General features: G+C 51.8%; 2 protein-coding genes across 3 annotated transcripts; one reads left to right on the top strand and one right to left on the bottom strand.

The window, feature by feature from the left end:
- The first annotated feature begins 1,315 nt into the window (after positions 1-1,315).
- On the top strand, positions 1,316-8,161 carry LOC132462135 (V-set and immunoglobulin domain-containing protein 1-like). The gene is made up of 7 exons (XM_060057745.1): positions 1,316-1,614; positions 1,775-1,938; positions 3,654-3,861; positions 4,844-4,999; positions 5,756-5,872; positions 7,188-7,329; positions 7,535-8,161. Exons 1-7 carry the CDS (start codon positions 1,572-1,574, stop codon positions 7,635-7,637), a joined length of 933 nt encoding a protein of 310 aa, XP_059913728.1. The 5' UTR covers positions 1,316-1,571; the 3' UTR covers positions 7,638-8,161.
- A 680-nt stretch (positions 8,162-8,841) lies between these two features.
- tmlhe (trimethyllysine hydroxylase, epsilon) lies at positions 8,842-14,269 on the bottom strand. 2 transcript variants are annotated; one of them, XM_060057743.1, is made up of 7 exons: positions 13,781-14,269; positions 13,486-13,662; positions 12,932-13,211; positions 12,352-12,471; positions 11,871-12,107; positions 11,189-11,327; positions 8,842-9,513 (listed from the first exon to the last, which is right to left on the bottom strand). In XM_060057743.1, the coding sequence occupies exons 1-7, from the start codon at positions 13,929-13,931 to the stop codon at positions 9,382-9,384; spliced, it is 1,236 nt and encodes a 411-aa protein (XP_059913726.1). In that variant the 5' UTR covers positions 13,932-14,269; the 3' UTR covers positions 8,842-9,381. The 2 variants fall into 2 exon arrangements, with proteins under 2 accessions (XP_059913726.1, XP_059913727.1); XM_060057744.1 differs by lacking the exon at positions 13,781-14,269 and having other exon boundaries at positions 13,514-13,653.
- Positions 14,270-16,486: the final 2,217 nt, after the last annotated feature.

Raw genomic sequence — 16,486 nt, 5'->3', positions numbered from 1 at the left:
TGACGTCACCCAACATCGAGTGACGTCACCCAACATCGCTGATACAGCCTTTACTGTTTGGTGTTCTACTCTGAGAGAGTCACCACGGCCTGACGGACCTCCTGCTGCCGCCTGCATCCATCCGGCAGACGAGTGGAATCGACCCACGTTAACCTCGATACAGCCTCAGTCGACCTTTAAACCCTTGATAACGTTTTGTTAACGGGACCTATCGGTGGACAGCAGTGGGCGTGTCCCCGCGCTCCGCTCAGCGGGGGCCCGGTTAGGCCTAACGGGGCCCTGAGAGAGGCCTCCCTCAGGGCCCCGTTAGGCCTCCGTTAGACCTCCCTCAGGGCCCCGTTAGGCCTCCGTTAGGCCTCTCTCAGGGCCCCGTTAGGCCTCCGTTAGGCCTCTCTCAGGGCCCCGTTAGGCCTCCGTTAGGCCTCTCTCAGGGCCCCGTTAGGCCTCCGTTAGGCCTCTCTCAGGGCCCCGTTAGGCCTCTCTCAGGGCCCCGTTAGGCCTCCGTTAGGCCTCCCTCAGGGCCCCGTTAGGCCTCCGTTAGGCCTCTCTCAGGGCCCCGTTAGGCCTCCCTCAGGGCCCCGTTAGGCCTCCGTTAGACCTCTCTCAGGGCCCCGTTAGGCCTCCGTTAGGCCTCTCTCAGGGCCCCGTTAGGCCTCCGTTAGGCCTCTCTCAGGGCCCCGTTAGGCCTCCGTTAGGCCTCTCTCAGGGCCCCGTTAGGCCTCTCTCAGGGCCCCGTTAGGCCTCCGTTAGGCCTCCCTCAGGGCCCCGTTAGGCCTCCGTTAGGCCTCTCTCAGGGGCATCGTTGATCACAAATTACCACCCTGTTAATTACACATGTCATCTTTCTGTAATTACGGATGATTAATCATGCGAGTTCCACTGATGGCCGCCATTGTGCGAGCGACACAGGGGAGGGGGGGGGGGTGAGGAGGGGGGCGGCGGTACCAGGGAGGGGCCGTCTCCAGATAAGCCGTGTGAGTGTATTCTGGCTCATGGCTGGAGTGCGGTGATAAAGACCAGGTGCTGCGGATTAAATGACACTCATTCCTTTAGCCCGGCGCCTGACCCAGAACCAGGTCAGGAGGGCATCCAGAGTGAAAGCCCTCTTCCTCACACACCCCACTCTCCCTCCAACCCAACCGTCACGCTCGGATCAAACCCTGATCTACCGTTTCTTCAATATGCCCTAACAATAGAGCGATGGATCATCATTCATTTTCAACATCTTCTCATGCGAGGCGAACAGGGGGTGTACTGTCTGTGTCCTAGGTGATATTTTCTTGCAAGCATTTTAATGAAATCATTTTTGTTTTTGTTTTCTTTCAAATTCAATTTCTCTCCCGCCAATTTCTATTTGAATTGTCCAATTCAAAGCTTAGCCACCAAGCGTGCACACGCCCAGTCTGACAAACACAGATATGCAAACAGTGCGTTATCAAAATGCTCAGTACATCCATACAGTCCATTAGTTCTCCATTCCCTCCCCAGGCTCACACGCTCCAGTGCCTCTCGACGTGACGGCGAACACAACATCCAGGACAGCTCCTACCGTCTGATCCTCACCCTGAAACATGGCCTTCATCCTAACCTTAGCGGTGCTGCTCAGTGTTACAGGTACCTCTCGTTTTCTAATGATTATTCCTAACATTATATTATTACGGGTAACCAACAAAACAGTCAATCAGAAATCAACATATTGCTACAGTCCAGTGAGAGAAGAACAGGAAGCGCTGTGAGCCTGAAGCTCAGGACTGACCCCTGTGTCTCCGTCTAGGCTGTGCGGAGCTGATCACCGTCACCTCGCCCCAGAGGTATGTGAACGTGACGGTGGGAGGGTCGCTCCTTCTCCAGTGCTCCTTCATCAGCACCACCAAGGAGACCACCAATCTCGTCGTCATGTGGAACTTCGTGGAGAAATCCTCCAGCAGCCTCAAGCAGGTAGACCAGCGTTCGCTAACCACGACTCCACCTAGAATAGACCAGCACTGCTGTATGCAGACGATACAATAATGCCATGATATAATAATATCAATACTATGGATGGCGTAGACCCCATCTCTAGATGTAATGCTATTTCATGCAGATGATACAATAATGGATTCTACTAGAGATAATGATGAGGATAGGGGCGGGGTCTTCCACTCGCAGCTGACAGCACTCACAGCCATATGGAGTCCAAGGACTCTTTCATTTCTACCGTTTCTTACACCTTACTTTTTTTAACCATTTTTGAAAATCGATGCCTAAAACACGGCGATGCAGAGATTGAGATTGTCTTCGGCTGGCTTGATCGCTTCATGGTCACGCTCCACACAGGACAACGTAAACGCTGTGTGTGACTGCGGGCGCCATTTTGGAGACTGTTCTTTCCAGAGTTAAGGCTTGGATGAGGTTTGGAGATTGAGTCAGATTCTTCCAAAAGGGAGATGTGTGGGTGAAGCATAGCAGCACTGGGGCAGTTTAGAGGGGGGGCCGGGGGTCTCACCAGGGGCCGATCCCCTCCACATCTGTGCATCCTACTTCGGCCCCCTCCCCTGGTTACCAGTGTTCACTTCAGTTTTATAGATCGAGGCATAACAAGACAATGGCTCGTGGTTTACCACGCAGGTGAAAAATAATACATTCATATAATAAATACAAAATGAAAGCAATGTGAACGGAGGTTGTAATCTGTGGCCCAATGCTTGGTCCTCGCTCCGGTACGAAAGTACAGGTCAGGGCCAAAGCAGGCATCGGCTAATTATATTCATAGCAGTATTATATTTTGATCAAATAGATTCTAAAATAGATTCTTACTGGCACCATCTGAGAATAGGAGGCGTACGTGAATATATGAATATATAATCAAATAGCATTGTACTGGCTGGTGTTGGGGAGAGGAAATCAGGGTAGCTGAGTGGGACTTGGTGACACACCCTAGTCACCAGACAAAGGCTGCCTTTCAGTCAGCGAAACAGTGAGTCAGGGCTGGACAAACACGATAACAGAACCGCTGCGATAGCGCTGCTAGCGTGAGGAAGAGGTCTACATGTGGAGCGGTGTGTTGGTGGAGAGGTCAAACGTGGAACTCTGCTCATACGCCATGCGCTGGGAGACTTCCTGGAGTACCTCAATGTGTTAGGACGTCTCTTCACATGATCGTTCAGAGAAGGATTTAGCGATCAGGGTTTTATTAGCACAGCAGAAAAGTACAAATCTAAAGACTGTATAGCAAAGCATGATAACTACAACATGCATGTTGTAGTTGTGTGTAGAGATGTACGTAGAGATAAGGAGAGACATGCATACTGTCTGAACTCTTCCCTCTGAAGAAGAGACCAGCCGGTCGAGGGATCTCCAACATCCCACACACACACACCTGTAGTGAGTCTGGCTTTAATTAAACCTCCGGTTCGTTAAGGCTTGATGCAGTGCAGGTGTGTGAGAGGTCTGGAATGCTGCTCAGAGATCGTCTGACCCTGACCGACCTTTGAACTTCAACCTCTGAACCAAGCATGTTTAAAATGAAGGAAATGTCAGATAATACCGGATTCTATCGCCAGGACAAAAGTAGAATAGAACCGAGTTGAATAAAACAACAGGACAACAACAAGACATACGGGTAACATCCAGAGGACGGTGTGTATATGACGTGCCGCTGGGGCCCCCTCCAGATCTACTACTCCCAGGCGGATCAGGACGTGGTCCCCCCGGAGTACAAGGGCCGCCTCTCCCTGCCCCCCTCCCACGGCACCGGCGGAAACGTCTCCATCGGCATCAGCAACATGCAGACGGTCGACTCCGGACTCTACACCTGCGAGGTCCGCAACTCCCCCGACATCGGCGGCAGAACGGAGGCCAGCATCATCGTTCAGGTGCTCGGTGAGTTCGTCCTCAGCCTCCGATGGGTTCATTTGGTTTAGTCAGAGCGATGTGTGACCGACGGGTCACCGTCTGTCACACAGCACAGCTGGTTTTGGTCTCTGGGTTAATTGGGGGTTTGAACAAAAGCAAGTTAAAACAATTGCTTGAAAAATGTAAAGTAGTTAACAGATATGATTGAATTAGAATACATTGTAGTTCTGTATATTACTGTTATTGAAGGATAAAAGGACATACACAGGCGATTTGTCAATGCTGTATTCTATACTGGGAACGGTGAATATTAGAAGTAATTCATTAATAGCTACTTTGGAAAATCAGTTGATCACTTGTCTTGCATACAATACAATGTGATCTGCTTTTAGTGTGAGCCAGCTTCCAGAAGATGATATTATCATATCAGACGGTGGAAACATAAACATTGAAATAATGACCAAGAATTCTTAGATGAGAGAATTACATTTTGTCTGAATAAACTCATTCAGTGTTTCCACGACAACGTGCAGGCCTCAGCATCCACACGGTAGTTTCCATGGTAACTGCAGCAGTCTCGTCATTGTCAGTGTCTGAAGTTAGGATGGGATTGAGCCCTGACCTAGAGCCGATGTTACATGATGCTCACCCAGCGCTGTTACAACAGTCTGGGCTTCACGGGATAAAGCGTGGAGCAGACATGCTGACTGTGTCTTAACTGAATATATGGAATACAAGAGTGTGCAAGGGTGAGAAAACAGCTTTGGACGAGCACATGGCATGAATGGAATAGGTTGTATACTACCCTAACCTCCACCCTAACCCTTAGAGAACAGGTACTTTATCAACCTCCATGACCCCTATCATGACCCATGGACCCTAACCCTAACCCCAAGAGAACAGGTCCAACCTCCATGACCCCTGTCCATGACCCCATGGCCCTCTGGCTCCAGCCCTGACTCCACCCCCCCGTGATGGTTCTGGTTCTGCCTCCTCCTCTGTCCCCCAGAGCCCCCGTCGGCCCCGTTCTGCGCCGTGCACGGAGACGTGGCCGTGGGCCACCTGGTGACCCTCACCTGCCACAGCGAGAAGGGCAGCCCCCCCCCCACCTACACCTGGGTCAGGCTGGACCAGGCCCGGGCCCGGCAGCCCATCATGGCCCGAGGTGAGGAGATAAACACCAGAACGCTGCCAGGCTGCAGCGCCCCCTCCCTCCACCAGGTGGTAGTGTCCCCTCCCTCCACCAGGTGGTAGCGCCCCCTCCCTCCACCAGGTGGTAGTGTCCCCTCCCTCCACCAGGTGGTAGTGTCCCCTCCCTCCACCTGGCTGCAGCGCCCCCTCCCTCCACCAGGTGGTAGTGTCCCCTACCTCCACCAGGCTGCAGCGCCCCCTCCCTCCACCAGGTGGTAGTGCCCCCTCCCTCCACCAGGTGGTAGTGCCCCCTCCCTCCACCAGGTGGTAGTGCCCCCTCCCTCCACCTGGCTGCAGCGCCCCCTCCCTCCACCAGGCTGCAGCGCCCCCTCCCTCCACCTGGCTGCAGCGCCCCCTCCCTCCACCAGGCGGAGGCGCCCCCTCCCTCCACCAGGCGGAGGCGCCCCCTCCCTCCACCAGGCGGAGGCGCCCCCTACCCCCACAGCCCCTCCCTCCCCCCTCTCCCTCCCCCCTCCCCCACCCCCACAGCCCCTCCCTCTCCCTCCTCCCTCCCCCCTCCTCCACTCCCACAGCCTCTCCCTCCCCCTCCTCCCTCTCCCTCCCCTCTCCTCCACTCCCATATCCCCTCCCTCTCCCTCCCCCTCCTCCCTCCCCCCCCCCCCCCCTGTCAGCCTCTCCCTCCCTCCCCCTCCTCCCTCCTCCCTCCCTCCTCCCTCCCCCTCCCCCTCCCCCCCTGTCACCCTCTGTGTTCATCTTGTCTTTTCCCCAGTGACTCCGACTGGAATCCTGGAGATCCGGAACATCTCTGAGTTCAAGTTCGGGGAGTACCAGTGTACCTCCACCAACGCCGTGGGCACCTCCACCTGCAAGGTGGAGCTCAGCCAGGGTGGGTGCTACTGCTGGGACTACGCGCGTGTGTGTGTGTGTCTGTTTAATGTATGTGTATACATGCATGCATATATATCACACATATAGATAGATGTCTGTCTGCCAGCATGCAGGCATGATTGTCTGCATGCCGAGTGAGCAGGCTCCTCTGTTCTCCTCTCGGTTCTCCTTTGGGTTCTCCTCTGTTGGTTCTCCTCTGTTGGTTCTCCTGTCGGTTCTCCTCTGTTGGTTCTCCTGTCTGTTCTCCTGTCGGTTCTCCTGTCGGTTCTCCTGTCGGTTCTCCTGTCTGTTCTCCTGTCGGTTCTTCTGTCGGTTCTCCTGTCTGTTCTCCTGTCGGTTCTCCTGTCTGTTCTCCTGTCTGTTCTCCTGTCGGTTCTCCCGTCTGTTCTCCTGTCGGTTCTTCTGTCGGTTCTCCTGTCTGTTCTCCTGTCTGTTCTCCTGTCGGTTCTTCTGTCGGTTCTCCTGTCTGTTCTCCTGTCGTTCTCCTGTGGGTTCTCCTCTGTTGGTTCTCCTCTGTTGGTTCTCCTCTGTTGGTTCTCCTGTCGGTTCTCCTCTGTTGGTTCTCCTGTCGGTTCTCCTGTCTGTTCTCCTGTCGGTTCTCCTCTGTTGGTTCTCCTGTCGGTTCTCCTGTCTGTTCTCCTGTCGGTTCTCCTCTGTCGGTTCTCCTCTGTTGGTTCTCCTGTCGGTTCTCCTGTCTGTTCTCCTGTCGGTTCTCCTGTCGGTTCTCCTCTGTTGGTTCTCCTGTCGGTTCTCCTGTCGGTTCTCCCGTCTGTTCTCCTGTCTGTTCTCCTGTTGGTTCTCCTGTCGGTTCTCCCGTCTGTTCTCCTGTCGGTTCTCCTGTCGGTTCGCCTGTCGGTTCTCCTGTCGGTTCTCCTGTCTGTTCTCCTGTCTGTTCTCCTGTCGGTTCGCCTGTCGGTTCTCCTGTCTGTTCTCCTGTCGTTCTCCTGTCGGTTCTCCTCTGTTGGTTCTCCTCTGTTGGTTCTCCTGTCGGTTCTCCTCTGTTGGTTCTCCTGTCTGTTCTCCTGTTGGTTCTCCTCTGTCGGTTCTCCTCTGTCGGTTCTCCTGTCTGTTCTCCTGTCGGTTCTCCTCTGTCGGTTCTCCTATGTTGGTTCTCCTGTCTGTTCTCCTGTCGGTTCTCCTCTGTCGGTTCTCCTCTGTTGGTTCTCCTGTCGGTTCTCCTGTCTGTTCTCCTGTCGGTTCTCCTCTGTTGGTTTTCCTATGTTGGTTCTCCTGTCGGTTCTCCTGTCGTTCGCCTGTCGGTTCTCCTGTCGGTTCTCCCGTCGGTACCCCTGCTGACTGTGGTTCTTCCACAGAGGCGGAGGACGGGGTGATCGCGGGCGCGGTGATCGGCGCTCTGTTGGGCTGCCTGCTGATCGTCCTGGTGGTCTGGTTCATCGCCCACCAGGTCAAGAAGCACCACTACGCTGCCGTCAAGACCCCGGCCGCCGAGATGAAGTGAGAGCACCCAACGATAATAATAATAATAATAATAATAATAATAATAATAATAAATGAAATTTATACAGCGCTTAATATGGTACTCTAAGACACTTGTCTTGAAAAAAACAACAACGATGTCTTAACTTCTAATTAAGAACGTTTAATAATGAAACGCACTCAGATCAATGACACACGGCTCCGTTCTGTATGTGTCCGCTAGGGGGAGTAGTCGTCCGCCTCCTGCGACGTCAGCCGTTTCTATGGAAATGTCGTCTCCCAGCCACGACAGTACCCATGGTGATGATGACGAGGCGCGCGCTTGAAGCCCCCCGTACCAAACCTCGCGGGGACGTGCAACACCGTGGTTGTTTCTACAGGCACTGATGCATCGGGGTTATTGTTTCTGTTTTTTTGTACGTGTTTTTAGTTTAACAGTAATGAGTTTTTCCTGTGATTCGACAATATTTGAAGAGAAGCCATTGTCGGTGTCTTAACATTTATTTTGCATTTACTTCCATGTAAAATGATTTAGGCCTACAATTATTTTCTATTCCGTGTCCAAAATTTGGCCTTCATTTACATTTATAAATGTTGTCCTATTTGCATGTGCATAGTAAATGTTAGTTCGACGGATGAGGCCTAAATGAGAATATGAATCAACATTCCTCCACTTAGTGTCCACGTGACATAACCTCGCAGTCAGCTTTGAACTTATGACAGCGCGTCGGACGACCACGTGGGCTGCTTTTACAACCGATAACCGCAGAATGAGATAAGATGATGAACGTTAAGGTCCCATGATAAGATGATAAGAACGTTAAGGTCCCTGCACGGCAGCTTCAGCGACACAACTGTTTCTGTTTCATCTTACTAAACATCTGTTTCACATGTTTAGTAAGATGAAAGTGAACAGCGAACGCAAACAAACTGCAGTCAGGCCCATGTTAACGCTTTTAACGTTAATCTTTAAGCCAACCAGTCCGAGTCGGAATGGTTCTTAAGGTCTTTAGTTGCTGTAGCAACGGAGTGCATTCTGAGCAAAGGTGCGTCTCTACTCTTGTTGCATCACCGCGCGCTGACGACTCCCGTAGGACCCCTTGGAGAACGGTCCAACAGGTCATCCGTCACGGGACGCCGCCGATCACCTGACGCGTGGGTTGAAATCTTTAGTTCCAGAAGCTGTTGAGGGATCATCTGAAGAACGGCTCTCTGTGCGGTTAATCTTTTCTTTCTTCAAGCGGCGTCCTGACGCTTTTAAATACCCGTTGTAAACGTATTGCTTATTTTGGATTATTTTTTTTGATAATAATAAAATTCCTCATGCTCACCGTTTTTATTTTTTATTGTACTTTTCACTCTAACACAAAATCGATGATCGTTGCAGATTTACGTCGCCTGCAGCTTTGTAATAACGCAAACATCAACACACCCACCATCCAGACCGAGAACTGAACTTAAATAGTTCAGGTAAAGGTTAGCCCAAACATCTACAGGTGGACGTGGCCTTTGTAGCAAAGATCGAGAGAATTCGCCAAACAGGGTAAAGTTTATTATTTTTTAAATCTTCATTGTGCAAAAGGCAGAGTGCAATGCATGTTATCTGAGGAGTTCATCAAAGCTTAAACAACTCATAAAACACTTCTTTGGTAGAAAAATTACAAAATCCAATGCTTATACCGTCCTAAATCCTTCTTAGATAAAAAAATCTTTTTTTGGAGCACCTCTTAGAAACAAGTCTTTTCTCCTTTACTGTCAGTCCATTGGTGACGAGGAGGATGGCCTTCCTTCTATATCCTCTATATCTATAATCTATATCTATCATAGCCTCATGTTGTAATCACCAGAGGTCACTGAGTAGGGGGCTTTGGGGTCAGCAGTTCTATCACAGACCCCAGACCAGGCAACCGTGTGGGCTCTAGTTTGGGGTGTTGTGGGTGGTGTAGGTGGTGTAGGTGGTGTAGGTGTGATGTAGGGTGCAGTGTGAGTACGGTGTGGTGTGGGTGTGGTGTGTGGTGGGGACTACAGTCTGGTTGTGGGTGCAGCGGGGGGTGCAGGCGAGGCCCCCAGTCAGGCGAGCAGGCCCAGGGCGCGGGCCGTGCTGAGCAGGTCGTCGCGGGGCAGGTAGCAGCCGCACACCCGCCGGAGGCCCGTGAAGGAATCCCTACCGTGCAGAACGCGCCAGTTATCAATGAACACCACCTGAGGAACCAACAAACATCAGTAATCAATGAACACCACCTGAGGAACCAACAAACATCAGTTATCAATGAACACCACCTGAGGAACCAACAAACATCAGTTATCAATGAACACCACCTGAGGAACCAACAAACATCAGTTATCAATGAACACCACCTGAGGAACCAACAAACACCAGTAATCAATGAACACCACCTGAGGAACCAACAAACATCAGTAAACAGCCTGTCAACAACAGAGCTCAACCACCATGAGGCTGTTTAGACCGGAGCACACATCTCTATAGGCTGTGCTCTGTACCGGTTTAAACTGGCTCCAGCCAGCGGAAACCTGCACCCTGTCAGCCATTCATCCATTCATGTTTAAATGGCTCCATTGGACCAGCAGGTGTGGGGTTGGTATCATTACAAGCAGCGTCAAACCGCTTCAATAGCATCCAGCTGCAGCCCCTCCGCCACAGGCCCCTCCGCCACAGGCCCCTCCGCCACAGGCCCCTCCGCCACACTACAGGCCCCTCCACCACAGGCCCCTCCGCCACAGGCCCCTCCGCCACAGGCCCCTCCGCCACAGGCCCCTCCGCCACAGGCCCCTCCGCCACAGGCCCCTCCGCCACAGGCCCCTCCGCCACACTACAGGCCCCTCCGCCACAGGCCCCTCCGCCACAGGCCCCTCCGCCACAGGCCCCTCTGCCACACTACAGGCCCCTCCGCCACAGGCCCCTCCGCCACAGGCCCCTCCGCCACACTACAGGCCCCTCCACCACAGGCCCCTCCGCCACAGGCCCCTCCGCCACAGGCCCCTCCGCCACAGGCCCCTCCGCCACACTACAGGCCCCTCCACCACAGGCCCCTCCACCACAGGCCCCTCCGCCACAGGCCCCTCCGCCACAGGCCCCTCCGCCACACTACAGGCCCCTCCGCCACACTACAGGCCCCTCCGCCACACTACAGGCCCCTCCGCCACAGGCCCCTCCGCCACAGGCCCCTCCGCCACAGGCCCCTCCACCACAGGCCCCTCCACCACAGGCCCCTCCGCCACAGGCCCCTCCGCCACAGGCCCCTCCACCACAGGCCCCTCCACCACAGGCCCCTCCACCACAGGCCCCTCCGCCACAGGCCCCTCCACCACAGGCTCCGGGGCTGCAGCTGGATGCTAATCAAACCTTTCCAATGGTGACATCACTCTCCCACATCAAGTGGGAGAGTCCACCCAGATGTGTGATAGTGGGGGTTTGTAAGAGGGTTCATCATGTCATCTGACGCTCCAAAAAAACACATCCCAATCCAGCATCTTGGTACTGCTTGATACAATAGTAATTAATTAATGATTATGTTATTTGCGTTGTTCTTATCACGGGGAAATGAATCTGGATGGACACTCCCACTTGGGATGTCTCATGCGGTAGATTATGTTGTACGTCCTGGCCCTTAATGTGCACATTACTGTACGTTGTACGTCCTGGCCCTTAATGTGCACATTACTGTATGTTGTACGTGCTGGCGTACTAGCGATTGTTAGTGCTTGGCACTTGGTTCTATGAACCTCCTTCCTGTACAGACAGATATATATTGTTGTTTCTTTCTTCTGACAAATGGACTCGTAGCATCCGCTGCATGCGCTCAATGTAGAGGTGACAGGCAGCTGTGATGTGAGCTGAAGGGATGTGAACCCTCACCCTCCCGGGCGTCAGCTTGACCCAGAGCTCGTTCCCGGGGTCCCGCAGCCGGGCGGTCAGCAGGCGGTGCGCCGCGTACCAGCGCCGGACCGCCTCCGGGGGCGCCGTGTCGATCGGGGCGCGGTCGTAGTTGTTGTACCTGGGAGGGAAGAGAGAGAGGAAGGCTTCAGCGACACGCTTCACGCTGTTCTGGGGGGACCGAGGTCACAGCCCGCAGGCTCTGGGCGAATTAGGCTCGTCATCTTGGTGGTTTTGTGTTCTTCAGAGTCTCCAGGGTGGCTTAACATTATTATATTACCAAGAGAATGACAGCCAATGACAATAGTACGTCAATACAACATTTTTTAACTATTCAAATTTCGACAGTATGTTACATTTACATTGAGGGCGTGTAGCAGATCAATGTAAGCCGTTTTATCCAAAGCGACTTACACTAAGTACATTTGTCAGAAGCAGGAGAAACAACAATATATCGTTGTTGGTACAGTAAGGATGTTCATAGAACCAAGTTCCAAGCACTGACCATCACTAGGTTAACCCGTTCCCGGTATGTAACAAAGACAGCTAGGATAGGATGCTCCACCATGCTAAGTCCTGTCTGTACTGCTTGAAGCCTGAGTCTGATAACCATCCTGTTGTACGGCCCAGCTGCAGTGGTGCTCTCCAACCGAGGGGGGGGTACCTGATCATGTAGAGCTCCCGGTTCCAGGGGTGCGCGCTGAGCACCGGCCCCGTGCCCACCAGGTGGTTCCGGTGGCCCCCCTCGGCCTCGATGTTCTCGTGCCTGATGGGCACGCGGCAGAGCACCTGGAAGCTCTCCGGGGACTCCTCCAGAACCTTGTGGGCCGCGTGGAACCCGTCCACCAGCAGCGTGCGGCCCCCCGCCCCGTCATGCTGCAGGCAGTGGAACACCTGCACCCTGTCAACCGTCCCCCCGGCATCACACGGTGAAACACTGACCGCGCCACGGCTCACAGCAACGGTTAATGAGGCGGCGTTCACATCGCCGCGGTAACCCAGTCTATCACTGTCCACCCCGCCCTCCCTTCCTGTTCAGACTGGTTGGTCGTCATAGAGACTCCAGGGTAACGTCGGTTAAATGGTGCAACGAGACGCAGGTGAACGTCAACATGGAGGCCAGGGTGTGGAGGGGGGGCACCCACCCACAGGGCTCGTGGAGGTAGGTGGTGTCCGTGTGTCTGTCCAGCGCCTGGGTGGTGTAGGCGGTGTCTCCCCGGGACAGGTCAGAGGTGAAGCTCCACATCCTCCCGTACAGGGTCTCCCTGGTGCACAGGACACACACACACACACACACACACACACACACACACACACACACACACACACACACACACACACACACACACACACACACACACACACACACACACACACACACACACACACACACACACACACACACACACCAGTGGTTATTAGGTGGTTGTTACGCAGGAGATGTTGGTTCAATGATTTCAGCGTTCAACAATTGACAGAGTTCTGAGTGCTAAGTCCAAACTTTATCCGTGGTCTGTAAGGGAGACTCAATTTATGGATAAATAAAACAATAAATGCATTCTTTATGACTTCTTTCCTACAACCGGAGCCCCAGGTGCAACGTGAGCTCGGTAAGAGTGTTTATGGTTTCAGCGAGCAGTGTTCAAACCCCCACACGCAGCTGGCGCATGTCGGCCCTTCTGCGTTCCCACCGCCGCAGACCCCGCCACCGGGCGCAGGGTTTACCTGATGATGCTGACTCTCTCAGACACCGCCTCCGTGGCCTCCACGCTGGCCGGCACGCCGTCCACGAAGGCGATCCCGTAGAGGAGAAAGTTCTGCACGAAGCTCCTGAGTTCCGCCTCGCTGCTCATGAACTCTTCCCAGCGCGCGGACGGCACCTGCGCCGCGTCATAGGTGTCGCGGTTCCACAACACGCGGTTCTGCAGCACCGTCCGCGTTTTGGCCTGGTGGCTGTGCTCGGCCAACCAGCTCAGACTGTAGGAGGTCACGTGACCGTCTGGCCCTGCGGGGGGGCGACGCGTCGGAGGTGAGGTGCCGTTAAGACCATGCTCACGCGCACGAGAACCATGACTTTTACGCAAACCTTTACGCGTACATTTACGCAAATAAACATTTTTTTATTGTTTGTTTGTTGTTTGCGTAAATGTTTGTGTAAAAGTTGTGGTCTACTACGCAAACATAAACTAGTATTATTGCTGCACTTAACAATATGATGATTTGAGTCAAATGGTAAACAAAGTCGTTAATGCCCATCTCCCTCTCCCAACATTACTTACATGTGAGTGAGAGGTGCCCGTCCGTTACCTTGGTTTGTGCAGGACGGATGTTCAAATCAATACTTGCTGTGTCGAGGATTCTCTGGCTGGTCTTGGGGTTGTAAGAGGCGGCAGAGCGACATGTATCCCGCAGCCAGACATAGTCAAACCGCATCACCGCATCTCCATGGCTGATCTCTAGGAGATGAGGAGAACACATACATAAACCAGTGATATGCACGTTCGGTACGCGCCTCATGATTACCACAACAACCGTTATAAGGCTTTAACAAAAGGGCTACTAAAACAATCTTACCAACATACTCATCCGCGGCGCGCCAATCGTAAAGGGTCTTCGTGGTAGAGGCGAGATGTCTTTTCTGAGAATATGCGCCTTTAGTATGAGACTTTCCAAAAGAGGACACAAGTCTGATGTTCTGTCGCAGATGTCTGAGCAGCCCGGCCATCGTGCCGCGGGGACTCAGGAACACGCGTCACAAGTTGTGTGAGTGGTTTTAATTCGGATTCAGGCCAACCTTAATAGGAACCACCTATTCGCGACTGTTAACCGTAGCTTCACGGCCAAACACGCACAGGGGTTTAAACGGCGAGTGAGAGATACCCGCCGCAGGTCAACGAACGGCATTCCATTTGGCTGCGTGCCGGCCGATACCATTATATTTTTGTAAGGGGGAGGGCTGGTCTCACACGTGGGACATAGGCTACTTCCCTCTCAGACAGAACTATCGAGGTGCTCTCTCTCTGTGTTCTTTTGCACGTCCATATTAATAACTTTGATCAGCAAACAAGTTGTCGGTGTGTCCCGCTGTAGATAATATCTCTTACGATAGGGAGGGTCACGTTGTGCAGAAGTCTATAGTCTGGGAGGCGGTTTAAGCCTTCTCTGTTTATCTTGGCAATGGCAGCATGAGAGGGCAGGAGCCAGCAGGATTTCCTCTAGTATTCCTCTGACTCTGGATGCTCTGAAGGCCTGTAGCCCACTCCCGGTGTGGAGACTGAGAGACTCAGACGCTACCGGGGGCTGCTGGATGCCATCCAATCCCTGTGGGTGGGTCACAGCCAACATTCTGTTTATGGATGTGTGGGCAGCAACCAGTAACCCCCTCCTGTCCTCTGATGGGACCCCCCTCCTGTCCTCTGATGGGACCCCCCTGCTGTCCTCTGATGGGACACCCCCCCCGTCGGTCTGTCCCGGTGCCTGGTCCTCGTCTCTCTGTCCCTGGGGGGGCGACAGAGAGGCCTGACCAAGGGAGTGGAGTACAGTAGGGTAGAGTATAACAGAGTACAGTAGAGTATAACAGAGTACAGTAGAGTAGAGTAGAACAGAGTACAGTAGAGTATAACAGAGTACAGTACAGCAGAGTATAACAGAGTACAGTAGGGTAGAGTATAACAGAGTACAGTAGAGTAGAGTATAACATAGTACCGTAGGGTAGAGTATAACATAGTACAGTAGGGTAGAGTATAACAGAGTACAGTAGAGCAGAGTATAACAGAGTACAGTAGGGTAGAGTATAACAGAGTACAGTAGAGTAGAGTATAACAGAGTACAGTAGAGTATAACAGAGTACAGTAGAGCATAACAGAGTACAGTACAGCAGAGTATAACAGAGTACAGTAGGGTAGAGTATAACAGAGTACAGTAGGGTAGAGTATAACAGAGTACAGTAGAGCAGAGTATAACATAGTACAGTAGAGTAGAGTATAACAGAGTACAGTAAAGTAGAGTATAACAGAGTACAGTAGGGTAGAGTATAACAGAGTACAGTAGAGCAGAGTATAACAGAGTACAGTATGGCAGAGTATAACAGAGTACAGTAGAGTAGAATAGAGCAGAGTATAGCAGATATAGAGTGGGACATAGTACAGTAGAGTAGAGTATAACAGAGTACAGTAGAGTATAACAGAGTAAAGTAGAGTAGAATAGAGCAGAGTAGAGCAGATATAGAGTTGAATAGAGCATAGAATAGACTAAAGTAGAGTAGAGTATAATGGACTAGGCTTCAGTGGAGTAGAGTATAGGCTATAGTGGAGTAGAGTATAATGGAGTGGGCTATAGTAGAATAGAGTATAATGAGGTAGGCTATAGTAGAGTATAATGGAGTAGGCTTTAGTGGAGTAGAGTATAATGGGGTAGGCTTTAGTGGAGTAGAGTGTAATGGAGTAGGCTATAGTAGAGTATAATGGAGTAGGCTTTAGTAGAGTAGAGTATAATGGAGTAGGCTATAGTAGAGTATAATGGAGTAGGCTTTAGTGGAGTAGAGTGTAATGGAGTAGGCTATAGTAGAGTATAATGGAGTAGGCTTCAGTAGAGTAGAGTATAATGGAGTAGGCTTTAGTGGAGTAGAGTATAATGGAGTAGGCTTTAGTGGAGTAGAGTATAGGCTATAGTGGAGTAGAGTATAATGGAGTGGGCTATAGTAGAGTAGAGTATAATGGAGTAGGCTATAGTAGAGTAGAGTATAATGGAGTAGGCTTTAGTGGAGTAGAGTTTAATGGAGTAGGCTATAGTAGAGTATAATGGAGTAGGCTTTAGTAGAGTATAATGGAGTAGGCTTTAGTGGAGTAGAGTGTAATGGAGTAGGCTATAGTAGAGTATAATGAGTAGGCTTTAGTAGAGTAGAGTATAATGGAGTAGGCTATAGTAGAGTATAATGGAGTAGGCTTCAGTAGAGTAGAGTATAATGGAGTAGGCTATAGTAGAGTAGAGTATAATGGAGTAGGCTATGGTAGAGTATAATGGAGTAGGCTTTAGTGGAGTAGAGTATAATGGAGTAGGCTATGGTAGAGTATAATGGAGTAGGCTTTAGTGGAGTAGAGTATAATGGAGTAGGCCATAGTAGAGTATAATGGAGTAGGCTTTAGTAGAGTAGAGTATAATGGAGTAGGCTTTAGTGGAGTAGAGTGTAATGGAGTAGGCTTCAGTAGAGTAATAATAATAATAATAAATGAAATTTATATAGCGATTAATATGGTACTCTAAGACGCTTTACATATTGCC

The sequence above is a fragment of the Gadus macrocephalus genome, chromosome 7, assembly GCF_031168955.1.
Source record: "Gadus macrocephalus chromosome 7, ASM3116895v1".
Classification (NCBI taxonomy): domain Eukaryota; kingdom Metazoa; phylum Chordata; class Actinopteri; order Gadiformes; family Gadidae; genus Gadus; species Gadus macrocephalus.
The sequence above is the reverse complement of the archived record's forward strand: the minus strand, read 5'-3'. Positions and strand labels throughout refer to the sequence as shown.